This window comes from Seriola aureovittata, chromosome 14 (genome assembly GCF_021018895.1).
Source record: "Seriola aureovittata isolate HTS-2021-v1 ecotype China chromosome 14, ASM2101889v1, whole genome shotgun sequence".
Lineage (NCBI taxonomy): Eukaryota > Metazoa > Chordata > Actinopteri > Carangiformes > Carangidae > Seriola > Seriola aureovittata.
The window spans coordinates 8,235,417-8,261,232 of record NC_079377.1 but is presented as its reverse complement, the minus strand read 5'-3'; the positions used below and the strand labels follow the sequence as shown (position 1 = coordinate 8,261,232).

The window sequence follows — 25,816 nt, the reverse complement described above, 5'->3', positions numbered from 1 at the left end:
GATGGAGATGCGGAAAAGAACAAAGTAACAACAAACAAAGCTGCAATGGTTCAAATATATGGATTTGGAAAATGAATAAACACTAAAATCTCTCTAACAGTAACAACAAGCAACGTACCAGGTAAAAAACAAAACAAAAGAAAGAGTATTTGGGTGTTTTTAGTACACAACAACAACAACAACAAGACTAAAAGGATTCATGAGTCATCTGGCAAAAAAGAACGGGAGCCTTTGTTGTATTGAAGCTATGAACATTTTTATTATCACATTTCAGGAAAGATAACATATTTGTGTGAGGGGAAACTCAACACTAAAAATCAGCAGGAACCTAAAATTTCACTTGAATTTCTTTTGCAACGTGAATTCTCGTCTCAATCGGCGAAGCCAAGTCTCAGTCAAGTGTTACCACAAACATCTTCAATCAGACAGAAATGTAAAAATAATCAAAGGCTGCAACATGGCTTCGCACTTAGCACATAGTATTTAACGAGGTACACAGGCAAGTTAGAACCGCACCTCCATAAAGTCCTGACTTTTAGTCCCTCCAAAAACCCTGTGTCCTACATTTCCCATTATGCTTCCTTGAGTCTGTAATGCTTTAGTGAGTCTTTCAGTAGCCCCTCCCTGCCTGGTAAACACCCACATCTTTCAAATCCCACACCTCCATTTTTTAACCTGTCTGCTTCTGCTCATAATGATCTACAATGCATTTGTGTTCACCTTACTTCTAAGCTTTGCTGATGCCTTAACAGCATCAGTGTTAACTTATCCATAGTCTACTTTTCTCAGAGCCTCTAAAACAAGTGTAATGATATATTATGATGCAGTATCTTGTGCTTCATTAGTCGCCATAACAACACGGATAACAAAGATGGATGCAGTAAAGTATTGTGCTACAACCCGCTTCTTGTATCATCACTTGTGCTTCTAATTAAACTCACGCTGAACAGTGCTGCAGAGTTCACACCAGTGCAACAACACCTGTAGCATTTCTGTCTCTAGATCATATACAGTGCAGCACCAGACTCTCATATAAGGCAGGTATTATGAGCCACTTTTACACCCAAGAATAGTGGGTACATCTTATAGCATTATGATTAAATATTTCAATGATTGATGATTAAAGTGGCTGTGGCCTACTTTTAAATAAAATTATTGCTCTTATACAAGCATGTGCAATTTTTCTTCAAGGCTTCTTGACTTGTTCTTCTTGACTTGAGCTGTTTTGTTCTGAGTTCAGTTTTAGTTTTAATTATGATTGTGAATGACTGTGAGTCAGAGCTCAACATGGAGCTCTCCAGAGTTTTCCTAGACTTCATCTCGTTCATATTTGATTATTTCAAAGCTGTATAGAACAATAGAACCCAAGCAAACTGCAACAACTACAAATCTCTTTATATCTATTTTTATATTTGCACATCTACAGAAATGCCTCCTTGCATTTGTATGTTATTGTATAAACTATTTCTAATTTATCTTATTTATTCTAGATTCTGTTTCTATTATTATTTTATTTCTTATTATATTTTTACCCTTATCTTATCTTATCCTTTACGTTGTTTAAACACACACAGGTCTGAAGTGGCGAACAGCTGGACAGGCAAAAAATGAGGCTGCCAAAAATATTTGTTTGGAAAAGCACCAAGGTCATAATGTACACAATGCACACCAGGGGAGCTGTGTGCACAGCATTTGGGTGTGTACCTGCGGATCACCTGAGTGTGTATTGGAGGATGGTGTGGATGTCAGGTTGGTGGCGGAGCAGAGTGCAGTAGGGCAGAGCATTCAGAGAGCAGAGCTGGCCATAATTAGAACAGGCCCCCTTTGCAGACATCGTGTCCTAGTTTCTTCGCACTTATCAAGCATAGAGAACACAAACACACACACCGGAGCACACAGTCCACACTTCGAGCAAATAGACACACACTCACGTGCACACAGACCCAGTGCTCTCGTCAAACAACACATAGCAAGTCTAATCTGACTCATAGCTGCAGGTAGAAAATATCAGCTCCCTGCAGCTCAGAGGTGTCAGAACAATCACTGGAAAGTCGTGTCTCTGGTCTCTGTCCTGGAATAGCTCTCCTTCCCCAGATGATGTAACACCCCCCCAAAAGAAATGTACAACAACAACAGGCCTGAGGTGTGGTGATATGTACAAGTCATCCCTGATGCAATTAAAGAATTAAGCCAGACTTAAAGGCAGAACAACACACACGGATGCAGGATTTAAAGAAAACATGATGTTTTTGTGTACGAGGCACATAAATGAACAAGTGATCACTAACACCGGTCAGGTGTCATCGTATGTGATGCTGGGATCCCTGTCTGCCCGTACAGAGAAGAAAAGACGGCCAGTTTATAGATCCACTGAGCCGTTTGTTTGTCAAGGTTAGCAGCATCTTTGGCAGATAAGAGCTCTGTGTTTGTGTAGCTGATTGATTCTATACATTACAGCCTCCAGTCAGCTTTTGGAAAGTCAATACAAGCACAAGATAGAAGACGGAAGCTCCCCGTGCAGAGCGACACCGTTGAAAACATGCCTGACAGTTTGTTATCAAACCTTTTTAAAAACTTCTACAACAATCGAAAAGCTGTTATTTTGCTCCTGGTGGTGATCAAAACAATATAAATGACTTCCTCTGCTACATCTGCCGTCGACAAACAAGAAAACATGGGAAATGAGATTTCAACAAAATGTCAATTTGCATAATAGAATCTCAGGCATACATGTATTGTCATGTTGATTCCTGTCATGTTGATTAGTGCTGATGTTATTAGACCAAAAGTAAACAAAGCTGACTGCAGAAGCATGAAGTCGAGCAAATTATTTAGAAATTCAATATTCAGACTCATGCATGTGCTGGTTATTTAAGCAATAATGAGTGAGAGGCAGCAGGTAATTGTGTGTGTTCCCATGGGTACTGTTAGGCCTGACACTTTGCACCGGGCAGGCAGTACAAAGCAACAATATTGTACAAGCATTAGGTCATAATTGCTTTTACAAACAATAAAATAGCTGAATTCATTTCAGACTCAAGAGGAAATTAACTAGCTTATGATGAACTAGCGTCTGTTATCACCGATGCCCTGTTAGTAAGTTACTGCGTCCACTCTTAGAAATACTACAATCTCATTACAGTGTAAGATGTTACAGTATGAGATGTCAACAAGACTGTAGTTCCTGTTCAACTTCACATACTAAATGAACACAGTATCTACTCTGTTAGTCTTTTTAGTACACTGTTGAAATGTACAAGAACTTCAGCTGCTGTTTTATACAGACAGGAAATGTCACATATGTGCGCCTCACTGCAACTTTGAAATGTCACTGACAATTAAACCTCGGAGAAAAAAACGAAAATCCTTTTGTCAAATAATTTACAACTTTCATTTCGTGGTTTTTCGGTTTTCCAGGATCCTCCTGGAACTACTTCACCACCATTCACATTTTGCATTTTACTGTGGGACAATAGTGTCTATCAACAGCACACTCCACTGACAGTTTTGAGTACTCTTAATTTTGTCACTATTCAAGCGTTAAGTAGGATTTGGATGCAACTTCGGTTTTTGAGTCTGCTGTCAGTTTACACTTCTGTCCCACAATGCACAAGCCTCTACAACTGTCCCTGTTTTTTTGGAAAAGCATCAAGCTTTGTCTCTGTGAAGTTTGGCTGGCAGAAGCACAGATACAGTTTGATTGACTGCACATGTACTGTACCTCATTACCTGTTAGAACAAAATGGCAAAGGTGATGTTGCATACCGTGTACTTACTGCAAATACAAAGTATTATTTTTATTTTTATATATATATATATATATATATATATTATATATATATATATTATATATATATATATATATATAAAACGAAAATATATATATATATATATATAGTAGCTAATGTGTGCAATTAGTGTGCAATAAGGAATTGTAATGCAGCAATCATCTCAAATCTAACATGGCTGGCATAAATTTCATGACATTATCATCCAAACTACCAGATTAACAAATCTAATCAAAAGCGTTCAACATTTGAATTGAATTATGTCTCCATTGTTGTTTTGTACGGGGGTCAGTATGAAGAGGTTAATGTAAGGACCTTGAGAGGATAAAAGAACAATTAGTAGAGATTAGAAGAAAATAGAGCAGTGCTGAAACACACACTTGCACAAACGTACACACACCAATCAATCTCCATTGTGGTAGCAGGGCAGCAGCTTTGGCAGCAGCTAAGTGGAAATCATTTACTTAAAGTCATTATGGAAAGGAGAAGGAGGTCAGGCGCTCTGCGAGGCGGAGAATCCAACTCCTCCACAACGCTAACACAACACCATCAAGATGAAGATACCAATACCATTCAACAGCCATCATATCATCTGCCTCAGTCATGTATCATAGTTTATTGTGATTGAACCATTCTGTGTCAGCTAGGTTCTCCATCACTCAACGTGATTCAGAGTTGTGTACTTCAGATATGCAAGTCACCCTCCCATCCACTTTCTGCATGAGCATAGATTTGTTACTGGCTTGGCAAAAAGTCATTTCACTGACCTTTAATTTGCAGCTTTTGCAGGAAGTTTGGAATTTAAAATGAAGAATTTAATTAGAGGCAAGCAGCGTCTGTCAAGCTTACAAATGTTTATAAATGGTTTTGACCAAGTGGATTTTCTCTCTTTTGTCGGCTCCGACTCATGTTTTTGATTTATGAGGAATTATAACCATTATCAGACTGCATGGAACACCTTAACAAGTGTAGGTGGTGATGTACTGTTTGGCTACCAGGTGTGAATGGGTATAAATGTATGGATTTAAAGCAGGAAGGTGCTGAAAGGAGAAAACGTGCTCAGCAAATCCCTCCCCTGCATAAATAAAAGTCCTCAAACCCGTTGTGCAAACTCAGACAGTCTGCGACAACGACCCAGGCTCCTCATGTAGATCAGTATTGATCAGACCATCAAAAAGGTGACAGGGGTCATGTTTAAGTTAAGGTCAACTAATGGATTCTTCTGTGTCCCAGTAAGCCCAGTGTCAATGCAAGTGACACTTTAATTACACTGATAACATTCAGCCGTACAGTGACAGTTTTGGCGTTACCAACCTCTTGGTGATTATCTTCCATGCAGAACAAAAACTCCTCCAATTTCTGCAACAAAAAGGGAAACATTTGTTGAGGCCACACAGTCATAAACCTGCTCATGAATAATTGAAAATGCAATTATGTTGGCTGTGTACTGTATGTGTGCAGCATCATCATAATGAGAGGAGGTTGTAATTATTCATCACCAAAACTGACAAGGAGAAAATAGATTAACTGGCTCATCTGCACTGCAGGTTTCTTTGTTAGTATTCAAAGTATGTAATTGTACATTCTTCACTAAGGAAGGAGTTAATCACTGTACCTATTAGAGGCTAACATATTGTTTGTGGCTCTAGGGTAAGTACATAAGAAGGCAGAGCAACAACAAATGACAATCAGCAAAGTTTTAATTACTATTTTCTAATTAAAAATTGTGTAACATCTAGCAGGCGTCAGGCGCTCCAGTAAACGCAGGTGCAGCTGACCATCTATAACTCTTCACACTGTATCTGATGTGAGATTGTTAAACCCTGCAATTTTGAAGCGGTCACACAAACTGGATTGTCTTCGCTCTCTCCAATTACATCCATCTCACAGCAACATATAATCTGTCACCTGCAGTCTTCTAGCCACAGAAACAAACGTTTTCTGGCATCCAACTGATAAAATACTTCTACTGCCTGTGGCCTTGAGATGAAAACACTCACATCTACCAAACTAGCATCCACAGTGAAGGACTTTTATTAATATATTTGGGTCCTTGAATATTCAGAAAAAAAGAAAAGTAGAAGCTTTACATATGCAGGGTGATATTAAACGGCTGAAAAATGACAATATTACTAAAAAATGTTTTTATGTATCTCTTATATTTTCCCCAAGACAGAGAGCTGTAGAAAATGTCCACTGAATTCACTGTTATCCATCTCTTGTGCTTATTGATATGAAAGTATGTTAGGGAGGGAATGCAATGGAATGAATGTTTTGTCATTCATTAAATGTTAAATGCTGCAAAGAGCATCTATGTTTCTTCTCTGTCCACAGATGTCAGAGGTTCTTTTTGTGCAAAATAATTCAGAGTGATATTGTGACTCATATTCACAGAAAGGATGCAGGTTTGCACTGATGCTCTGAAATATTCAAGGATTTCTGCTAAAAATCTATAACTTTTTTTAATAACATTTTTGCAGCCAGAGAACTTTTTGCTACATTGAGCTCTAATGTTTCCAGTTTAGGGGACACAGAAAATAGAGTGCAAAGCACTGAGACAAAAAAAAAAAAAAAAGGAGAGAATTGGTTGGCTGTCTCACCTTTTAGTTCTTGGAGAAATGTTAGGAGGGGCCAGGCTTTAGGAGCATAAAGAAAAAGCAGAGAGAAACAAAGGGAAAGCAGGAAATAGATTCATGCAGTTTATAGAAAACAGTCAGGCAGTGCAGGGACAGAAGACATCAATGCAAAGTGTATATTTATGGATGCACAGAGAGAGACTGTGAGGGAAGTTAAAGAGGTTGCAGCAACGTGGTAGAATTAAACATGACAATGAAAATCCACAGCCTCTAATTAGAATACATGCAAGTGGAAATTCTGCCAACAGCACCAGCAAAGACCATCGACAAACATTTGTCAATGGCCACAATCCAGTAAATCCATACTGAAATAAGTACGTTGAATGTATCACCTGCTGCTGAGAAACAGCAAATATTATGTTAAATCACAATCTCTGAGCCAAAGTAACAAAAATATAGTCTCACAAAAACAAGTGTGCTGTATTTTTATTGGCTTTGTTCCTATCTCAGACAAGTGTGTTAGACTACGTGGGCGGAGGAAAGTGTGAGGAGAGGAGAGAATGAGTTGGCCCTGAGGCAGTGGACCTCAGCTCACTGTGGGATAGACCAACACAGAGAATACACACACACACACACACACACACACACACACACACACACACACACACACACGCACATGCAATCCCTCTAAATGCATGTAATCATGCAGAAACAGACTCTTAAATCTGCGCTCTGTAAAATGAAACTCTTGAAGGAAGCCAAAATGTTTCCAAATGGTTGACTCCCACACGCCCACATTTTCATTTTTCCTGGTTTAAAAATACCCTCAAGCAAACTTACTAATAGACTGCTGCTCATCTCACTGTAGTCGACAGACTTTTACATTCTGACAGCAGCTGAATGTCCTCTCCAGTCAAGTGCTGAGACTGACAGAGGTCACTTTTCACACCACAGTGAAAAAGCGCGTGAATTAGGAAACAGGTAATCCTCATTTGACCTTTCTGTGTCAAAGAGGAGTTATGTGAAGAAAATATCTAAGACTTCAGCTATGGAACGCCTCAATCTTTTATATTCAAGATGCTCTAAATCTCTGTCTGAACTCTGCAATGCATGCATGGGCATCTACATGAATAATACATTGTGTATTGTTAACAAGACATTGTTGCGTACCTTGGTGAACTCTGAGTTCTGTAAGTTGGCCTCGGGGCACCAGCGTCCTCCCAAAGCAGTGAGCATGGCGCAGTCTTCTTCTTCTTTGGTACATGGATGGGCAGGAGGATAAACTGCTGCAGCGGAGAGGTCTTCGATGTCTGCTCCACTGCAGCTGGGAGTCCGCAACTGGAGGCCTCGCAAGAACAGGTGACACGCTTCCAGGTCAGCTTCCCAAATCCGCTCCAAGCCTGGACAGCCACAACTACAGGGAGCAAGAGACCGTAATGTTACGAGATGATAGGATATTGATATGATAACAGATATGATATGATACATTAAAAGATTCGATACATTACAATACGATAAAAGATTTGATACATTACAATACGATAAAAGATTCAAAATGTGACAATACAGTAAAATATAAGATATGATACAATGTGCGATACAATGTGATATGATATATTGATACACAACATATTATATGTTATATGATATGATTAAACTATGAAAAAACATGAATCAACTTCATAGTGAATAAAGCAAATGCAATATCATACTAATATGATCTGGTAATATGTATATGATACTTTAAATACAATACTATTTAGCAGTAACATATTTATTACTTAAAAGTTTTGATACAGGCAAAGATTTAAATATAATTTAGTTCTATAAACAATTTGGACACAAAATAATGTGGACACAACAAAATTTAAAAATGCCCATACTATTTTCACATCTGCCATTTAGTATAGCACTAGACGCAAGAGATGATTAGCTTAGCTTAGCATAAAGACAGGAAGGAAGGCAGAAGGAAACAGCTAGCATGCTTCTGTTCAATAATACATCAACCAGCACCTCTTAAACTCACTCATTTCTAAACACTGTTGTTTAAATACATACACAAACAGAAATTTAAATAATATTTCAAGTACATAACTCTTTGTATATGGTGTCTGGTTGTTTATGAATTAAACAACTGAGACATAGCATGTTAATTGGATGAAGCTAGGCTAGCTGTCTCCCAACTCCATGTTGTACAAATGTAAACTAAATATATATTCATAGGGTTATAAGATGTTAAATTAAAGTATACAGACAAGAAGTGTAAACATCATGATCACACTAATATCGGGAAAACAGGACAGACGACAGTATGAGTTATTGCATGCATGTCATGGCTGTGACTACCTGATAAGTGAGCACAGTAGATGCAAAGGCACAGCAAAGGACATCTTTAATCACATCACTATAATAAAGCCTTGCTCAAAAGAGTGACAGAGGAGAAATAAATCATTCAAAGATTTGAATTCCATTGACGAAATGTAATGAGAGTGAATGTCCTGCTTTCAGGCTGCCCTTTCCTTCAGAGAGCCACAGTGGCGAGAGAAAAGAGAGCCTGGATGTGTTCATCTCTTCTGGGGTCACTGAGCTTTAGTTCAGGGGGAGGACAAAAAGATTGTTTTTTGTTTATCTAGTCGTTGAATTACAATCACTCATCCTATTTCACTGTCTCTCGCCCTGAACCCTGTGACATCTCAGATCCAAGCTCTGAGCGCAAAAACAGAAGAGAACAATTAAAGCAGCTACAACTGACTGAATGTATTATTTAGAAAATGAGCGATGGTCACCGTCCAGTGGAGCTCTCTGTTCATTGTCCCATCATTTAGGTTAAGCTAGCCACTGTGTGAAAGCAGCAGTCCACCATGGTGATGACAGTGTTGGTGTTGAACTATAAGCAGGTGTTTCTGGAACTCAAAAATAAGTTTTCCCATTACATTTAAATGAAATACCCCTCCACAGACTGACATTTGAGACCTCTGACCTTTGAAATATTTATTCATATTTATCCCCCTTTCTTCTTTCAGTGACCTTTGGGTAACATATCATTCCCAAATAAATGTGGTCCCAGGTGGCATTTCAGGGGGCCGACATCCATTGATCTTAATTCTACCTTCAATAAGTTTTAAGAGACACACCAAAATCAAAGGTTCCACACTAAAGAGCATCAATATTTCAAAGTAGGAAATACTCTAATACTCTAATACTCTAATACTTTAATACTCTAATACTCTACTCTACTTGTCAATAACAACCTTGGAATCCATCTTGTGCTGACAGGAGGCAGGGACGGTTTTATACATATTACATATTAGATGAATCGTGTGTGTGTGTGTGTGTGTGTGTGTGTGTGTGTGTGTGCGTGCGTGTGTGTGTGCGTCGATTCCCAACCCAGATTCTCTCTCACAAACACTAAATCGCACATTGAGTGAGTAAGAACGATAAAAACACAACAATTTCAAACTCTAAGCAGAAATATACTTACATATAAGCCTCTATAATATATTCAGTAATTTCACCTAGAGTACACCTCCCTGCTGCTCAGTTAGATTTGAGAAATTGCTCATTCCCCATCATATGTAAACAAACTCAAAGGCAAAATGCACCCAGACAGTATTATTTAATCTCTCCCTCTGTTCCTTCGTCTCTCGCCCAAAAATTGAATGCCACTTGTTTTCCAGCCTATCTCCTGTCTGAAAAGGCTGCCAACCTCTGTGCCCTGCCAACGCACGCCTCTCAGCCGTTCTCTAACCTTCATTTGGCACACAGACAATAGAAAAATTGCTCACCCCAGCCCCCCCCCCCCCCCCCTTAATTCTCTACTCAACGCTGCCGCTGCTGAATTCTGCTATAGTGAGGATGCACCCAGTGAGCCATGCCATTGTTATTTGTCTCTTCTGAAGTGGAGAGGGACACACACACACATACACACATTTGCAGATATGGTTGGGCACATATGTGTTAACTTGTGTGTGTTAACACACACACAAACACACACACACACCCATAAATCAATCTCTGTGGGGATTCAGTGTTGTACAATCATCAATTCCTCTAAAAATGTCAAAGCCTGCTTCATGTATCACTACAAACTCCTCTTCAATGACAACCACAATTCATTACAAATAACTGGCACTGGCATCGAGGCCCTGTACAGGAAATTCAGACAACATGTCAGCGCCTAAGCATCCCTGTGATGGTGGCGTCCTGGTGCCCGTCGGTATGAACCTCCTCGCCCGGGGGTTAATTGGTGGCAGCCGCTCGGCCCTGCCATCTGACAGTGGCAGGGTGTGGGCGTGCTGCTCCACTGATGGCCCAGTAATAAGAAGGAGAGACAGGCAGGCACACTCCTTCTACAGTCTCTCAGCCCCCCCCCCCCCCCCCCCCCGTGGGACTGCTGACTGAGAGAACTGCTCTTTCTCCTCTAGGCATCGCGTGCACACACAGACAGCTACAGAGGACGGATTAGTATTGAACGGAGCAGCAGCGGTCTGGTCCTGCTGCTACTAGAAGGTTCAGTCTTAGCTCTCTAGAGGGAAAAGGCACAAAGCGGGTTCACACACTGTCTGGCCAATAGTCTGCACTCTATCCAGCATATATACTCATATGCTCAGCTGCATCTTCAGCTTTCACACCTGAATACTAATATGAGACAGACTGTGAAAAACAGCTCCTATCTTCAGGCACAGCTGGACGTTTTTGGCTATCTAAAAGATCAGGCTATGAGCGATAAGTAAGCACCATTTCCCCAAGAAATTAGCATCCTGACTGAAATGAAATTAGTGCTATTTTCACCTGTGGTCTCAAGTCAGTGCCTCTCATGTCGAGTACACAAAAAAACACAAACACAATGAGAATTCACACATTAGAGAAGGAAAAAGGAGATGGAAATCTTTCACGTTAATCATGTGGCAACAACTCGAAGGACACCAGCTGACGAGAGGTGCTAATAATATGGTGAAAGGTGGTGACTACTGGATGAGATGTGATGGGTGGTGAATGAAGTGAAGCGGTTGTAAGGTGGGCAGCTTGATGTCTGGGGAGGTTTTTGCAGCAGCCCCTTGAGCGACCAGTGTCCCTGTGCTTCAAACATTCAAACATTTATCTTATGTACATTCAAGATTTTGTACATTACAAGTGATAATAGAGTTGTTTTCTTTCACTTACTTCCCCTCCCTAGATGCTCTCAGCATGTCTTCGATTTTAACTAAAAGAACATGTCTTGACAGAGTATTTTAATGACTTCTCCACCAGTTGCATTGTGTCCATTAAATATGATAAATGGCATCCAAATCTCAGCAGAAGATTGCATAAATATAGGAAAAATACGAGAGGCATTTCCTAATGAAACATCTACATAATGTTTTAAACAAGTGTGCGGCGCTGCTAATCTGAATAAAATGTTTTTTGCTCTGGTGACACACTTACAGCATCTGCGCTGCTCTAACATCCTGTTCTAGTCTTTAGCAAGGAAGAGATAATTGGTTTTTTCAACACCATCCGTCTCCACGGAGACCAGACATCTCACCAGTACTAATCTGCCTCTCTCCTCCCCGCCCCCCCTCCTCCTCTCCTCTTCTCACCTCCCATCACCACAGCACGCCATCAATGTACATTAGAGCTGACAGATAAAATTTACAGTGGATGATTGGTGCATTTGTGTGAATGTGTGTGAATGTGTGTGCGTGTACAGTAAATGTGTACATGCGCATATGGGGACAATTTCCCATGCGGTCAAGAAATGTGTCACTGTGCCAAACTGGAGCTGGTGGAAGCTGCTGGTCTTCGCCTGAAGCTAAAGCTGTATATGTGATTTGATCCGGAACACTTCTGGCTATAGAAACAGATCCAAGGCTGGAGAGCCAATCAATTAATATAGACTGTGATGAGCAAGTAAATTACTTTAGAGTACTCAATACTGAAGGAGTTGTCCATTAATGTGATTTTTCTTTCAATGGTAACCTGGTTAGATACATGTGATCCATATAACGGGCGGTTGAAGCAATAAACGTAGAGATAGCATCACAGAACATACGAGCTCCATTAAAAGGGGAGATAAAAAGCACCCAGTAGCCAGACTCTTTTCAAGGCTAAGCGTTCAATGAACTATTATTTTTGTTTTATTGGTATTGGGACTGGGACTAAAATGGCTTCCTTAGGAAAGAGAAAGAGACCTTCTGGATTCATAATCTCAGGGGCATACAGTACATTAGATGACAATTAATAGACATGGAGTTTTATTTAGTTTTTTTTTCTTATTATTCTTATTATTATTGTTATTCTTGGGGACACTGATTCTATTCATCACAGGGAGTACTAGTCTTCTATCGTGTCCTCTGTGGCCCTGGAGAGAGCTTTCCAAAGTCTGACCAAGACTGGATTCTATTAGAATCAGGTGATCACTAATGATGGTGGATTCATCCTCTGAGAACCATGTATGTATCTACAAAAGCTTGTGCCACTCCATTAAATGGTGGTTGAGATATTTCAGTGTGGACCAAAGTGATGGATCCGGAGGGCGTCATCTCAGCTTGTGTTTGCAGACATCAGATCCCTAACAGAAAGGCTGTGGTGTACACTGGAGGTGTGGAGCAATAACAAATGCTATTGAGTTGAATTATGGAAGTTGTAGGATGCAGTGATTTTGGCTCTTGATCCATTTTGAAATTTGACTATTGTGAATCCTCCAACTTTAGTACAACTTTAATAGAAGAGACTTTGTAGTTTTTTAATATTCACGTAGCTCTTGTTTTTGGGACAGTATTTGTATCTATATGGGTTTTTTTTTGATGATTTTTTCTGTCTAAGTAAGTTCCTGTGTTCCTGTGCAGCATCCTTTAAAGACTTGCATCTACTGTACAGTATGTGTCTAGCTCTGTCGTCCTGTACTGTATATGTACTGCACATGGGCTGTGCTTTTACCCATTTTGTAAATACCCTGAGAATGCCTCTTCCAGTATGTCAACTAGTGTTACTGAGGTGTTTTTTTTTTGTTGTTGTTTTTTTTCCACAAGACAGGTACTCTCTGAAAAATCAAACAAACAAAACACAAAAGCAGCCATCTGCCCTATTGACAGAAAAGGTCCTGAGGCATGCTTCCCTGCTGAGCACTGAGATCGCAGCCACGTTGCTCCTTGACCACATAGACCTGCGCATCCCTCAACAACAAAAAGCTCTGCAGTATGTGACTGACTCCTGGCTCCCATCCAAAGAGGTGACCCTGGCTCTCAAAGGATGCAACACAGAAAGTTACACCCTTCTATTACACCACAAATAGAAACAAGACTCAAGCAGAGACACTGTGTCTCTGACAATATACTGTAGGCTTTTCCTGGCTCGCAGTAAGCACAGAAAGCCTGACCTTCCTTAGAAAGAGAAAAGACCGAGTGGAAAACACAGCTCATATGGTGTACACAAAAACATAACTAGCTCTATTCATCCATCTGTAAAACACAAATGGTTCCAAAATGCTGCAGAATAAGAGCCGAATGCGTCGCAGCTGCTCGGTGCTGTCTGTCTATCTGTCTGTCTGTCTGTCTGTCTGTCTGCTGGGGAGACGAGCTAAGCAGCTCTAATCTCCATAAGGAAGCACAAACAGACGTATGGTGTCAACAGTTGACTGGGTTCAACACCCTCTGCTCCAAAAGTCAGCCACTCAGCACCCCACAATCCTGTTGTGTAACTGTCAGGCCGGGCCGGGCGACCACCCGCACCTCAGCAGACCTGTCCTCGGTGGTTTAGGAGCTCTGAGTCGCAGATAGAAACAATGAAACAGACACAGAGAGATATTGTTTTGTCTAAAATTGTTTACAGAGAGGAGGGAGGGAAGGAGGGAGGGAGGGAGGTGGAAACTGAGCTGATGTAGAAGTATCAAAAAATAAAGGTATAGAAAATATGTGAGAAGGTGGGAAGAGGAAGAAAAACTGCACAGGTGAGAGATGAAGCGAAACGTGAGAAAGGGGCTCTGGGAGACAAGAGCATAAGAAAAAAGGTGTGAATGCATGATGCGCTGGGTGAGGTGATGTATTGGGGAGACAGCGCTGTGGTTAGAGGACGACAAAGGTGAGAGGAAATTCCTCGGGGGCTGTTGCTCTGTTTATGTCTTCTTGTTGTTTTACTCCTGAGGAATATTGAGCCTTCAAGTCTGTACTAAAAAGACAAAGATGGCACAGGACACTCTTACCTGTGCAATCTGTCCTCCAATAGCTCGATGTACTTGGCAGTGTTCTCCTTCAGTCGGCTTTCTGTACGGAGAGAAAAGCACAAAGAGGGCAACGGCCTGTTACTTGCACTTCATTTATTACTTTTATTAGCCGTGATGGGGTATCCTAGCAACAAATCATAGCTCTAATACCATTAAAACTGACTTGTCATTTGCTATCTTGTACACTGGTTTTATTGGGAAAGGTAGTCATCACAGTTGGCGATGGCAATTGTGGTGAGAAACTGCATGAGTCCACTTCAGCGCAAAAAGCCCAGCTGGTTCTCTCTTAAGACAAACACACAATCGAAGAAAGATCATTCCCTCTGCTCTAAGAAGGGATAAAATTGGAGATGGCCTGAGGATAAAAGGAGATTTTATCGTGGCATAGGTCCTTATATCCTGCCAGATTTTCTGTGGGGCATAAAGTTGGATGGATAGCTTATGTTGCTTCCTGTGCCCTTCTGCCAGCAGTGAGCTGAGCCTGAGGAGGCAGACACAGGCTGGCGGAGCGTCAGTCAGGATGGAGAGGAGGGCAATCTGAGCGCCGTTAATGAGCTCATGTATGAAACATGAGAATATGCCTCCCACAGCAGCAGATCTTTGAACACAATAGGACGCACTTGTATCAAATTGCACCACGTATATATGTGCACAAAAGCAATAACTTTCAATATAACCCTCCCCCTCCTCAGTGAAACCCACACCCACACACTCACACACACACACATACACACACACACACACACCCACACACACAAAGCTGGTCTTGATACATCTGCCCATCCCAACATCTGTGCAACTAAACAACCAGTCAGATTCAGTGCTTTCCCACACCCTGATGCAGTGGCTCCCAAATGTGGGGGGTCAGTGCCACCCAATGCGGTTGCACATAATGATTAATAGGATAGGGAAGAATCAAAAAACATACTGTACTACACAGAATTGTTTATATTCTTTCAGACTTTTCTATAGTCACTTCTATTTTCTCTCAAAACAGTGGATACTTTTATCCCTACAAGCCTGTAAGAGTTTTCTAATGAAGTAATCTGAGAAGGAGGGAAATTAATTTGTTGGTTAAAGGAACAGTTCGACAGTATGGGAAATATATAAATAAATAACTATATAGCTACAGCCAGCAGCCAGATAGCTTAGCGTAGCATAAAGACTGGAAACAGGTGGAAACAGCTAGCCTGGCTCCGTCCAAAAGTAACAAAAAAGCTCACTAACTCCCAGGTTATGCTAAACTAAGCTAACCTGCTGTTGACAGTAGAGTTACTTTACAGCTATGAGTGATATCAAACATCAAATCAATAAGAATTGATTTAATTGAATAAGAATAAGAATATTTCCAAAAGAGTCAAACTACTCCTTTAGTTGAGCACATACCATATAAAAAATCTATGATGGTCCTGCATAGAAATCGCTTCATTTTAAGAACACTCAAGACAAAAATTGCTGGAAACTACTCCAGTGTAATGCCATTTAGCTTGCTCGCATTGACTGGAGCTCACACAGAGAGAAAGTCACCTAATTGGGTGTTCTGAATCACACTGAGGTTTGAAATATAATTTGTATCATTGTCTTCATGGTGGTTATTAGACAGCATCAGCTCCCGGATGAGACAGGCTGCGGGCTGGCACAGCGGGAGGTAAAGGAAAATGTCTGAGAGAAAGTGACTGTGACACACACACACACACACACACACACACAGAGAGACAGACTTATACACACACATATTTCCGTCCATACTTTGGTGAAGAATTGAGATGGAGATAGTCGGGCTATTTATGGGGGTTGCGTGTGTGTGTCACAGAAAGAGGGATCATGCCTGAGAGTCATCTTCATTCAAAGTGGCCAAATCTGCTCAATCAGAGGGAAGAGGGAGGCCGCTGGAGCAGCTATCAAATATCTGGTGTACGTGGACCAGACAGCTCACTTACCACCCCTCTAATTGCTATGTGAGATCCTATCCTGACAAAGTCTCCCTTGTCAACTTCCATTCATGTGGGCTCCGTTAAGCAGCGTGCAAGGAGATAGCCACTGAATAATACATGGGGGCATTAAGCCTGACTTTGGATGGCAGAGAGCATGTACAGATGCGAGATGACAAAGTAGGCTGCAGCTTGAACAAGAGCAAGAGCCAGATTTAGAATTAATATATTGTGAGGGATAGAAAGAGTAAATATTAAAGGCGGATGAAGATGGGAGATACAGACACGAGTGTATCAACTGTTAACTTAATATTTCTTCCTGTACTGATACTGTTATATGCCGAGGAGAGTCGGTGCGCCATCCTGTCGCCATGCCAACCGGTGGCAAAACTAGTGAGCCTTTTCGGGCGTGACAGATGAAAATAATCTTTTCTTTATAGAATGGGACAAGACATCAAGCAGCAGAGCCTCCTCCTGTGCTGAGTGGAACCAGAGCACTGGGTGATATTACTACTTCCTGTAAGTCTGCGGGAGGCTGCTGTCATTGGCAGGCCATGCGAATAAAACTGGCACAAAAAAAAAAAAAACCTAAAGAAGAGAGCCACTCTGTTAGTCCCTCATACATGGGGCCATATATTTGGTGTTGAAGGAACCTCACAGCGTTCGCATTGGAAAATTCATGAGCTCAGCCTCCCCCTCACACCAGTGATCTCAGCAGGTGCTAAACATCACTGATTTTTGCCAAGGACCCCGGCCAAAATCGAAGAGGCCCCTCATTCATAATACAAACAGAGCTGAGACACTATTAGAAGATGGTGAGAGTGTATTACTGGATGTTGCAAAGAGGCCATTTGCTTCATATAGGTCAAAATGCTCATTCATTAGCCTAATGAAGAAATAATTACTTCAGCTAAATAGATGTAAAGTTGATAAAAAAAAAGATGAATCTAATTATTATAATCAGCGATGTAGACAGACAAAGCAAATGGAGCAGACACACAGTATCTCCCAGTGATGCACGATCCACGATGATGAAGTTATGGGCTTTAATGAGCCAGCAGAAGTTAACGATTGCAAGGTGTTTGGATTTGCTGCGGCATTGTAAGCATTTAAACAGCTCTCTAATTGAAAGTGAATAATGCAGTAATTTCTTCACTTGCGTCATAACAATAAAAGCACCCAACATCTGCGAGGCCTTCATGTTGTCGAACAAATTAGAGGCGGCTCTGTGCTAACGCAGCACCACCGATATGCGTGTTATAAAAGCCTGCGCATAATAAGGCAGAAGAGAAATTGTGTGTCTTTGTAATCGAGTTGAAGGCACTGACTGTGATTAATGTGTTTAAGCTCAGCTCGGGCTGTTTGAGTGCAACAGCACTGCAGGTAACACAAACACAGAGTCAGCATATGCAGACGCTCACAGTGTATGAATGTATCTGAACCTAACTGCAGCCCGGCAGCATAGCTAATGGAGGAAGAGGGACAGGCTGATATCTCAGACAGACACTCAATAACCCATGATGCTTTAAGGCCGCGGGATCACAGAGCATAGCAGTGCACAGACTGCAGCTGGCACGGCGTAACATATTGTTGGGCTATGCACGAATTCACAACAAAAGGAATCATTTGACAAAAAATTGGCTGTGTGTACAAAATCTGTGCTTGGGTGGATATGTATATATTTCAGTTCTGGGTGCTGAATTGCTCTGACTGAAATGTTAGATGTGCTCGCTGACATTATGACTCAAGTCAACAGAGTAAACAGAGTTTGTTTAGAAGAGTGGCCGAACTTATTTTGCTGTGGGCAGCAAAATAACATTTTGTTAGAGGCTCAGAAAAGTGGAACTCTCCCAAAGTTATCAGGTGATGCCACTAGATGAAAAGTCACATGGTAATACATCCAGTAGCTGTTGAGATACTGTCTCTCAGTCTGCACCAAAATGTAGGACTGAGAGACTGACATTGTCATCGTGACTGAGCATGGCTGAAAACAAACAGCTGACAAACACATTTGTAGTCACTAGAAGTGACATAACAAACACTGTGAACCTCAGCCTTCTACTGAGCGCTACTGATTCAAAGAAAAGCAATTGATTGATGCAGTGGTGGTTGCTACTGTAGTGGTGCCTCAATCAACTTCTCTTTGTTTTTGCAGTGATTCTCGTGGGTATGGATGCTATGATACTCATGACAAATTCACAATGGAAAGACATCCTCTGCTGAATCACAGGAAAAAATGAATACTGCCAAAACTTCAGAGACAAAAACCAGGCAACATTCTCCTGGGTCCACTTAACCACTACACCGCTCTCAATCATTCAGGCTCTTTAGGAGAGGAGCTGTCATACGTTCCATCATGCCATCAGCAGAAGCACCCTGAAAGAGGCAGAGTCATGAATAAATCATATATGTCCTCACCTTTACTATTGGCACTCCATTAAGAGGAAATTGCGTTTGTTTAATAACACAGAGTGACAGTATTTTGATGTGTTGTTGCACAGGTGAGTTTGGCCTGGACGGGCTCCATAAACCTGCACAGATGTGACACCAGAGCGAGAAAGATTCAGTAAAAGACAAAAAAAACCCCCAAAAAACAACAACCCCTAATTAAAGGCGTTCCAGTGGAGCCATGAGGAGCAGACAACTTACTGTCTTCATCACAGATGGCCACATTACTCCGCTGTTTCAGAACATACCTCCTGCATACTAACAGTAGCATTAAAAGAATACTTGGATAAATCAAGAGGAACACACACTGACGCTGCCTCCTACATTTGAATGTCCTCACTCCTGGGGGTCATTTACTCATCTTATTCGGCTCTTCAATTATTTATTTGTAAATTTAGTATTACTCCAGATCTCTCTTGGGGACAAAATTATACCCTCAATGGGGAATCAGACCTATAATGGGTTTGGTATTCATCAGCAATCGAGCCAATGGCAATTAGGGGCTTAATGGCTCCCAGGCCAAAAACCCCCACACCACAGAGTACACTGGGCAGAGATGCTCAACAAGCTAACGCTGTGGAGTTTAACTGAATGTATGTATTTAGATTTTGTCAAGGCATCAGCTGAACAATGTGTTGCTTTACAGCTCAGCCCGTGACAACAGCCTTTCTCATGAACAGGCGTATGGTTTCCTTGTTATACGATGACACTAGTGTCATGTGCGAAAAAAAATGCCCCAGAAACCAAAAGGATGGCCATCTCGACTTTGAAGTAGAAAGTAATTTCTAATCCCCCCTAGCTAAAGAAATGGTAATGTGCTGTTTGTGGGCTATCAGTTTCCAGCTAGCGTGTGCCAGCCCCTTATTACCAAAAAGGATGACAGTTTAATGAGCCCTTTGCTTGGTGTCAGCAACACATTGTGAAATTGTGCCTGCTGCCATATTGTGAGCACCCACTTGAGCATCTGAGCGCGCCACACAACCAGTCATTAAGATGCCGTCTCTTCCCACATTTGTGACGTGTGACCCACCTGATTCCCGTCCCCTTTGTTTAGCTGGAGTGTTTTACATGTCACTGGTTTCCCAGCCTCCGTGTTCTTGAGAGCTGCATTATTCTGCGTGAGGCACTCTGTGTGTTTATGGTGCTGATGTGAACCTGAACGTGTCTTTGGTGGCTGTCACTACCCCTGGTTGGTTAGCAAGTCATGGTGTGCAGGACTGTACTCCAGCAGCAAAAATCAAGCAGGTGACTGAGTTTCATGCACATAGGTGGAATGAAAAGAGAGATGATTGGTTTTGAAAGCGAAAAGAATCGGTGTCCACGTCAATAATATGAATTTATGGAACTGGCATGAACAAAAATACCAAGTTCATGCATTACCACATACCCCATGTAAACTCGATGCACCTCACCCTGATTGCAACAATGAAAGTGTGCCCCCTAGTGACAGCCGAGCGTGCATTCAAGACAGGGACAAAGGCTCGACACTAATGGTGACGCTGCAGCCACAGGCCTTAATGATTTACATAACAGTGGAAGTTAGATGGCTGATTGCATGCTTCGGGGTCTGCAGCAGGAGCCCGATCCAGAGCTCCAGTCCCCGACAGCCTGCTCTGGCCCCGTCACTTCACCGTTCCCCCCTTCCTCTCCCCGTGCTCCCGTCTCACTGCCTCAGAGAGCGGAGTGACCTTTTTTAGAAATCTCCCTGTGACTGATGGACTAGAGAGAGAGAGAGAGAGAGAGAGAGAGAGAGAGAGAGAGAGAGAGAGAGAGAGAGAGAGAGAGAGAGAGAGAGAGAGAGAGAGAGAGAGAGAGAGAGAGAGAGAGAGAGAGAGAGAGAGAGAGAGAGAGAGAGAGACTGCAGGTGGTGCCATCAAAATCCATTTATCTCTCTGCCAGTGCCAGGAGGACAAACCAATTTAACCTCACCCCACCCCACCCTAAAAAGCAAGCAAGCCCCTTCTTTAAGCAGCATTCAGATCTCCTCTGGTTGGAGAGTGTATGTGTGTGTGTGCACGTGTGTGTGTGTGTGTTATTGCCGATACTGTCATGTCTGCACTCAGTAGCTTGGAGGTAATTGGCTACTTCACACAATCTAAGGATCATTTCCTCTGCACCACCACCACACCCCCCTCCTCTTATTAACAGCTGCCAATCCTGCTGGTAAATCATTTGATGATCCAAGTCCCACTGACAGCAGAGCACTTCTCCTTCATTTGGGAGTAAAGTCATTGTCCAGTGATGTCCTCGCAGCGTGGAGCTACATCAAGAGAGCGCTCGGATTGATACTTAAAAAGGTGTATTCAAAGAAAGAAGGGCTACCTTTTAAAAATACGACAAATGCTTTCTTGTCTCGGTGTGCAGGTGAAAAAAACACAGCATTGTTCTCTCAGATAACATATTTTTAAATTAATTCATGTGGATGGTTTGTAACTCTTACTTCTACCCTGTTGCCCACAGCAGTCCAGTTTCTCCTTTAAGATGAAAGCAGCTCATGTGACCTTGATGCAGACCGGCCTCAGTGACTCACCGTGCTGGGCCTCCCTCTGCTCCAGCTCCTGCCTGAGCTGCTGCCGCTGCTCCTTCATCCTGGCCAGCTCCTGGCTGCTCCCCGAGCTGAGGCTGTGCAGCCTCTTGGCCAGAGCCTCCAGCCGGTCCCGCTCCAGGTACACCGCCTTCATCTCAGCCTTCAGCTCCTTGGCACTGCTGAAGTCATTACCTGCACCAGTGCACCACAGGAGGACATTAAGCTTACACTGCCTATTTACGAGCGTCTTGATCATTAATGGCATAATTAAGCGGGGCTAATGGTGGGCGATTCAAATAAATGAGGTAAATAAAAGACGTAAAATCCAGGCAGAGGTGTATTGGGGTGTGGTTGAGCGGAGAGCTACCTGAGATGGCTGCCAGTTTGGCTTCATGCAGTGCCAAGAGCTGCGTTTCAGTCTCACTGACTTTCCTCCTCAGGCTGCTGCCCAGCCTCTGACTCATGACCACCTGGGGAAAAGAAAAGAGAAGAGGCAGAGGAGAGAGCAGGGTAGGGGGGGGGGGGGTAACTAACAAAACCATTGCAGACACATGGATCCCACAGGATGCAAAGCTCATTTCCAATTCCGTTTTCATTTTCTCTCTGACACTCATTCTTACAAGGCCTTACAAATTCATTTCCGTCCGCACCGCTTTGAATACACAGCACAGTATCAACGCTGATGTGTTACCTTGTCTGTAACCTTTAGGAAGAAAGAGTGCGCATCTCTTTCTGGTGGACAGACAGGGAAATGTGAAATCTCCATAAAAGATGCCATTAGAATGTCAGAGAGGAAAAAGGCCCTGAATGTCACGGGCCTGATGGGGACGCAGCACCTCAGATCTGAAATATTCACGGAGTTGATGGGTTCAGATACAGCTTGTCAGGCCCCCCATCTGCCCTCGCTCTGCCCTTTAAACCTCTGTTCTCTCCAACGTATTCACTTTGACACACAATCCAGATACAATCCCCATGATCCGCTTCGTTTCTTTTGAGGAACTATTTTCACTGCTCAAAGGGATGCCGGAGCCGGATTTTCTGACGCATTTTCTTGTTGAATCTGACACAGTTTTCTGCAGCACTTTGAAAAGGCTGACAAATAGGTTGGTATTTCTGAGGCAGAACATCTCCAGGGAGTTTTCTTCCCAGAGAAATATAGAAAACACTTCTTTCAAACAGGCTTGCATAATTTTATTTCACAGATTACATGAACTGGGAGCTGCTCTGGAGCGCTTCTCAAACTGTAGAAATTCCAACATTGGTGATTTAATTTCAACACATCTGGCTATTTGTCAATTTCGAAAAAGTCAATATGGAAAGTGAAAGTTATTTTCACTGCGGCAATCATTTTGTCACAGACGGTGTGCTATTTTCCACATGGTGGATATCTCATTTAGGAACAAACCTTTTCATTTCAGCTTAACAATGGACAGACTTGTGACTGAGGCAAAAGTGTCTCTTTGTGGAAAACCAATATATTCCTCTGATGTGCAGTCGTAGCATCAACCAACCATTTGATGATGACTTTCTAAAGGACATAGTGACAGTAAAAAGGTCTTTACGGAGCCCCCTGCCCCCCTGCTGCTCCCACCACTTCTTACAGATTTCTGCGACTTCCGACTATTTCCAGATCTACTGTATGTGCAGAGATCAGTGAGAGGGAAAAGCAAACCCCTGAGAAAACCCGTGAGACACATACAAACGGAAGCAGGCAAAGCCATTCACACACAGGAATACACCACTGACATGCATAGAAAACCCACTGCATTCATAACTTTACTTATTTGGTTGCTTTTCTTTTTCTCATAAGAATTTTTTACACTGTTATATTGTTTAACAGAGGATGTTACCTGCTGTTTCTGACTCTCAGCCTACAACTGCCTTGTCAAACAGGCTCATGAACACAGACATCAACATTTAGTATGCATATTTAACACAACTGAAGCTGGCACACAACACATACCGTCTATTTTGACTTACTACTCATTAGATATTCATACACATTCAATCACTGTTGGCATGCTGAAGGGAGGCTGAGCTGCCAGTCAGAGGAACAGTGGCTTACTTTAGCAGTGGCTTCCTTGATGGACAGATTCAATGCCTGTTCCTGCTCCTGGAGCCTGCAATGAGAAAATCAAAATGTTGCAGTGCAGCATAAAAACTAATTTCTTGTGATTTCTTCTTCACTTGAGGGCTTTTTTTTTTTGGATCTACTCATTTGGCTGCTCAACACAGAATGGTTTATCCACTGTCAAGAGAATTACTGAGTGCGTTATAACTTTTATAAAGGGATTTCTTAAAGGTCTCATCCAGTGGATGAGAGCAGAAGAGGAGACACTAGTTATTCACTGATAAGTCTACGTCCTGTAGCAGCAGAAACTTCAACAAAAAGCCTGCGGATAATAGAATAAGAGGTTTGGGGGTTTAAAGTCTGGTTGGATGAAAAAAGTGTGTTTGGACTGATTTTTATTTATTTATTTACCATTTTGTGGTTTGATACAGGAATTATTCTGTGTGCTGAAGGACAAAATTAGGGCTGTAATTAATTAATATTTTCATTGTTTGATCATTTAATTGATTAATATTTTGCTCAATCATTTTGATCATATGTCTTTAGGTCCTCCTTTGTCTGACCAACAGCCCAAAACCCAAAGACGTTCAATTCAAAACAACAAAAGAAGAAAAGCATTTGGAACCAACGTCCATTTTGTTTTTCTGATGTTTTTGCTCAGACTTGCGGTCACCACCTATTGAGCTGAGTGGAGCTGCAGGGTCAGATGATGATAATGATGTGCGGTCTCATCACTATCAACAACGGCTTTCACACAACACAAAGTCATTCGATCCATTGTTATTACAAAAATATTGATCACAGCTGCAAAAAAAAAAAAAAAAACTGCAATAGGTGATGTTTTTTTTGTCCTTTGGGGGAAACAGAAACAACCTGCAGTTTATATGGCAAACCAGCAGATACAGAGCACTATCATTCAATTTGGAGTCGTGTTCCTGGCGCCTACCTGGTGGATGTAAGTCCACTATGTTCACCATCTAGTCTTTAACTGTGTCAGCTAACAGTGAGTTTTTAGAGCTGCCTGCTGAGAACGACATCAGGGCAGCTGTGAGAGTGACTCAGAGCAGGAAAGCTGTGAGCTGAAACTCACTGTAAAGATGAGGCGAGCTGCAGATTCAGGTGATAGGTTCATCGCTGCCGGTTGATTTTCTGTCAGTCAGCTGATCCAGCCATTAAATTGGTTTAGCTCTGGTAAGGATTAAGCATCCTTGGTGACAAACCCAACATTTTTGGGATCGAATACCCCTCAACAGAACAAAGTCTTATTGTAAAGAAGCATCATCCACCAGGTCCAGTTTATAGTGACAGGTAACAGCCAGGTCCCGCCTGTTCTTCATTCTCCAGTAACTCCTCCAGTTTAGACGTTTACTACATCTTCAAGACAATAATCCGGCCCATTATTTTTAATTTCTAAGCATAATATGTCATATAAGGACATGAAAAACGACTCTTTAAAAAAAAAAAAAAACACTTTTTAAAAATCACATTGCAATTATTAAAGCTCACTAAGGGCAGCCGAGCTGAAAATAAGACTGCGAGATGATTTGTTGCTTGGTCACAGCTTAAATCTGTCATTTCAGTTTAACCTGTAACGTTTTTACTTGACTGAGAGCTTTTATTATTCCTACAATAATAACGGCAGCCTTTAAAGCAGCCTCTATCATAACCATGATAAAATATTGATGAATGTGTTTTCATCGACCGGCTCATTAGATTTAACTGTCCAGATGAATACTGCAGATATCAAGGGTAAATGTCGTATTACGGTAGGAATGTTAGTGCTGTATGTAAACATGCAGACAGGACAAACCATTAAGGTCACATTATTTGTTGACAGAGATATGAATCAATTACTAGATGGGGGAGAGAGAGAGAGTATGAAATCCATTATGCACAACACAGTCACCTTGAGAACCGTCCCAGTCGCCCCGTATCGTAAAAATCAGTTTGCCCTTTACATGTTATTCAAACGGATGTTCAGGGTGAGTCAGACTAAGATGTTGTCTCTGAACATCAGCGTTACAACATCCTCTTTTTTTTTTTTTAGGGCTGCAGCTCTTACAGATAGTGTCGATTTCTTTTATCCAGTAACCGGAGGAAAATACACTTTGATATGAGAAAGAAAAGCCCCGTGTTATTTGGGAAGGGAACTGCAACACAATCATCATGATGACCCAAAGCGCGCCACCCGGAGATGTGCAGCTGAATATCCAATCTGGGGCCGCAATTTTCAATCAGCAGCAAGAAGAAATGCGTTCCAGTCGGGGTGAGAAAT

General features: G+C 41.8%; 1 protein-coding gene across 4 annotated transcripts in view; it reads right to left on the bottom strand.

The window, feature by feature from the left end:
* The window catches only part of disc1 (DISC1 scaffold protein), a 44,475-nt gene that overhangs the window by 4,039 nt on the left and 14,620 nt on the right, over positions 1 to 25,816 (bottom strand). For 3 of the 4 annotated variants that reach the window (XM_056395493.1, XM_056395495.1, XM_056395494.1), the window contains exons 7-12: positions 23,536 to 23,590; positions 21,838 to 21,940; positions 21,474 to 21,662; positions 14,544 to 14,604; positions 7,535 to 7,778; positions 5,103 to 5,147 (exon numbers count right to left, since the gene is read on the bottom strand). In XM_056395493.1, coding sequence (XP_056251468.1) covers positions 5,103 to 5,147; positions 7,535 to 7,778; positions 14,544 to 14,604; positions 21,474 to 21,662; positions 21,838 to 21,940; positions 23,536 to 23,590 — 697 coding nt within the window. Of the gene's footprint in view, positions 1 to 5,102; positions 5,148 to 6,388; positions 6,425 to 7,534; positions 7,779 to 14,543; positions 14,605 to 21,473; positions 21,663 to 21,837; positions 21,941 to 23,535; positions 23,591 to 25,816 lie in introns of all 4 variants that reach the window. The other variant, XR_008829564.1, reaches the window with a different exon arrangement.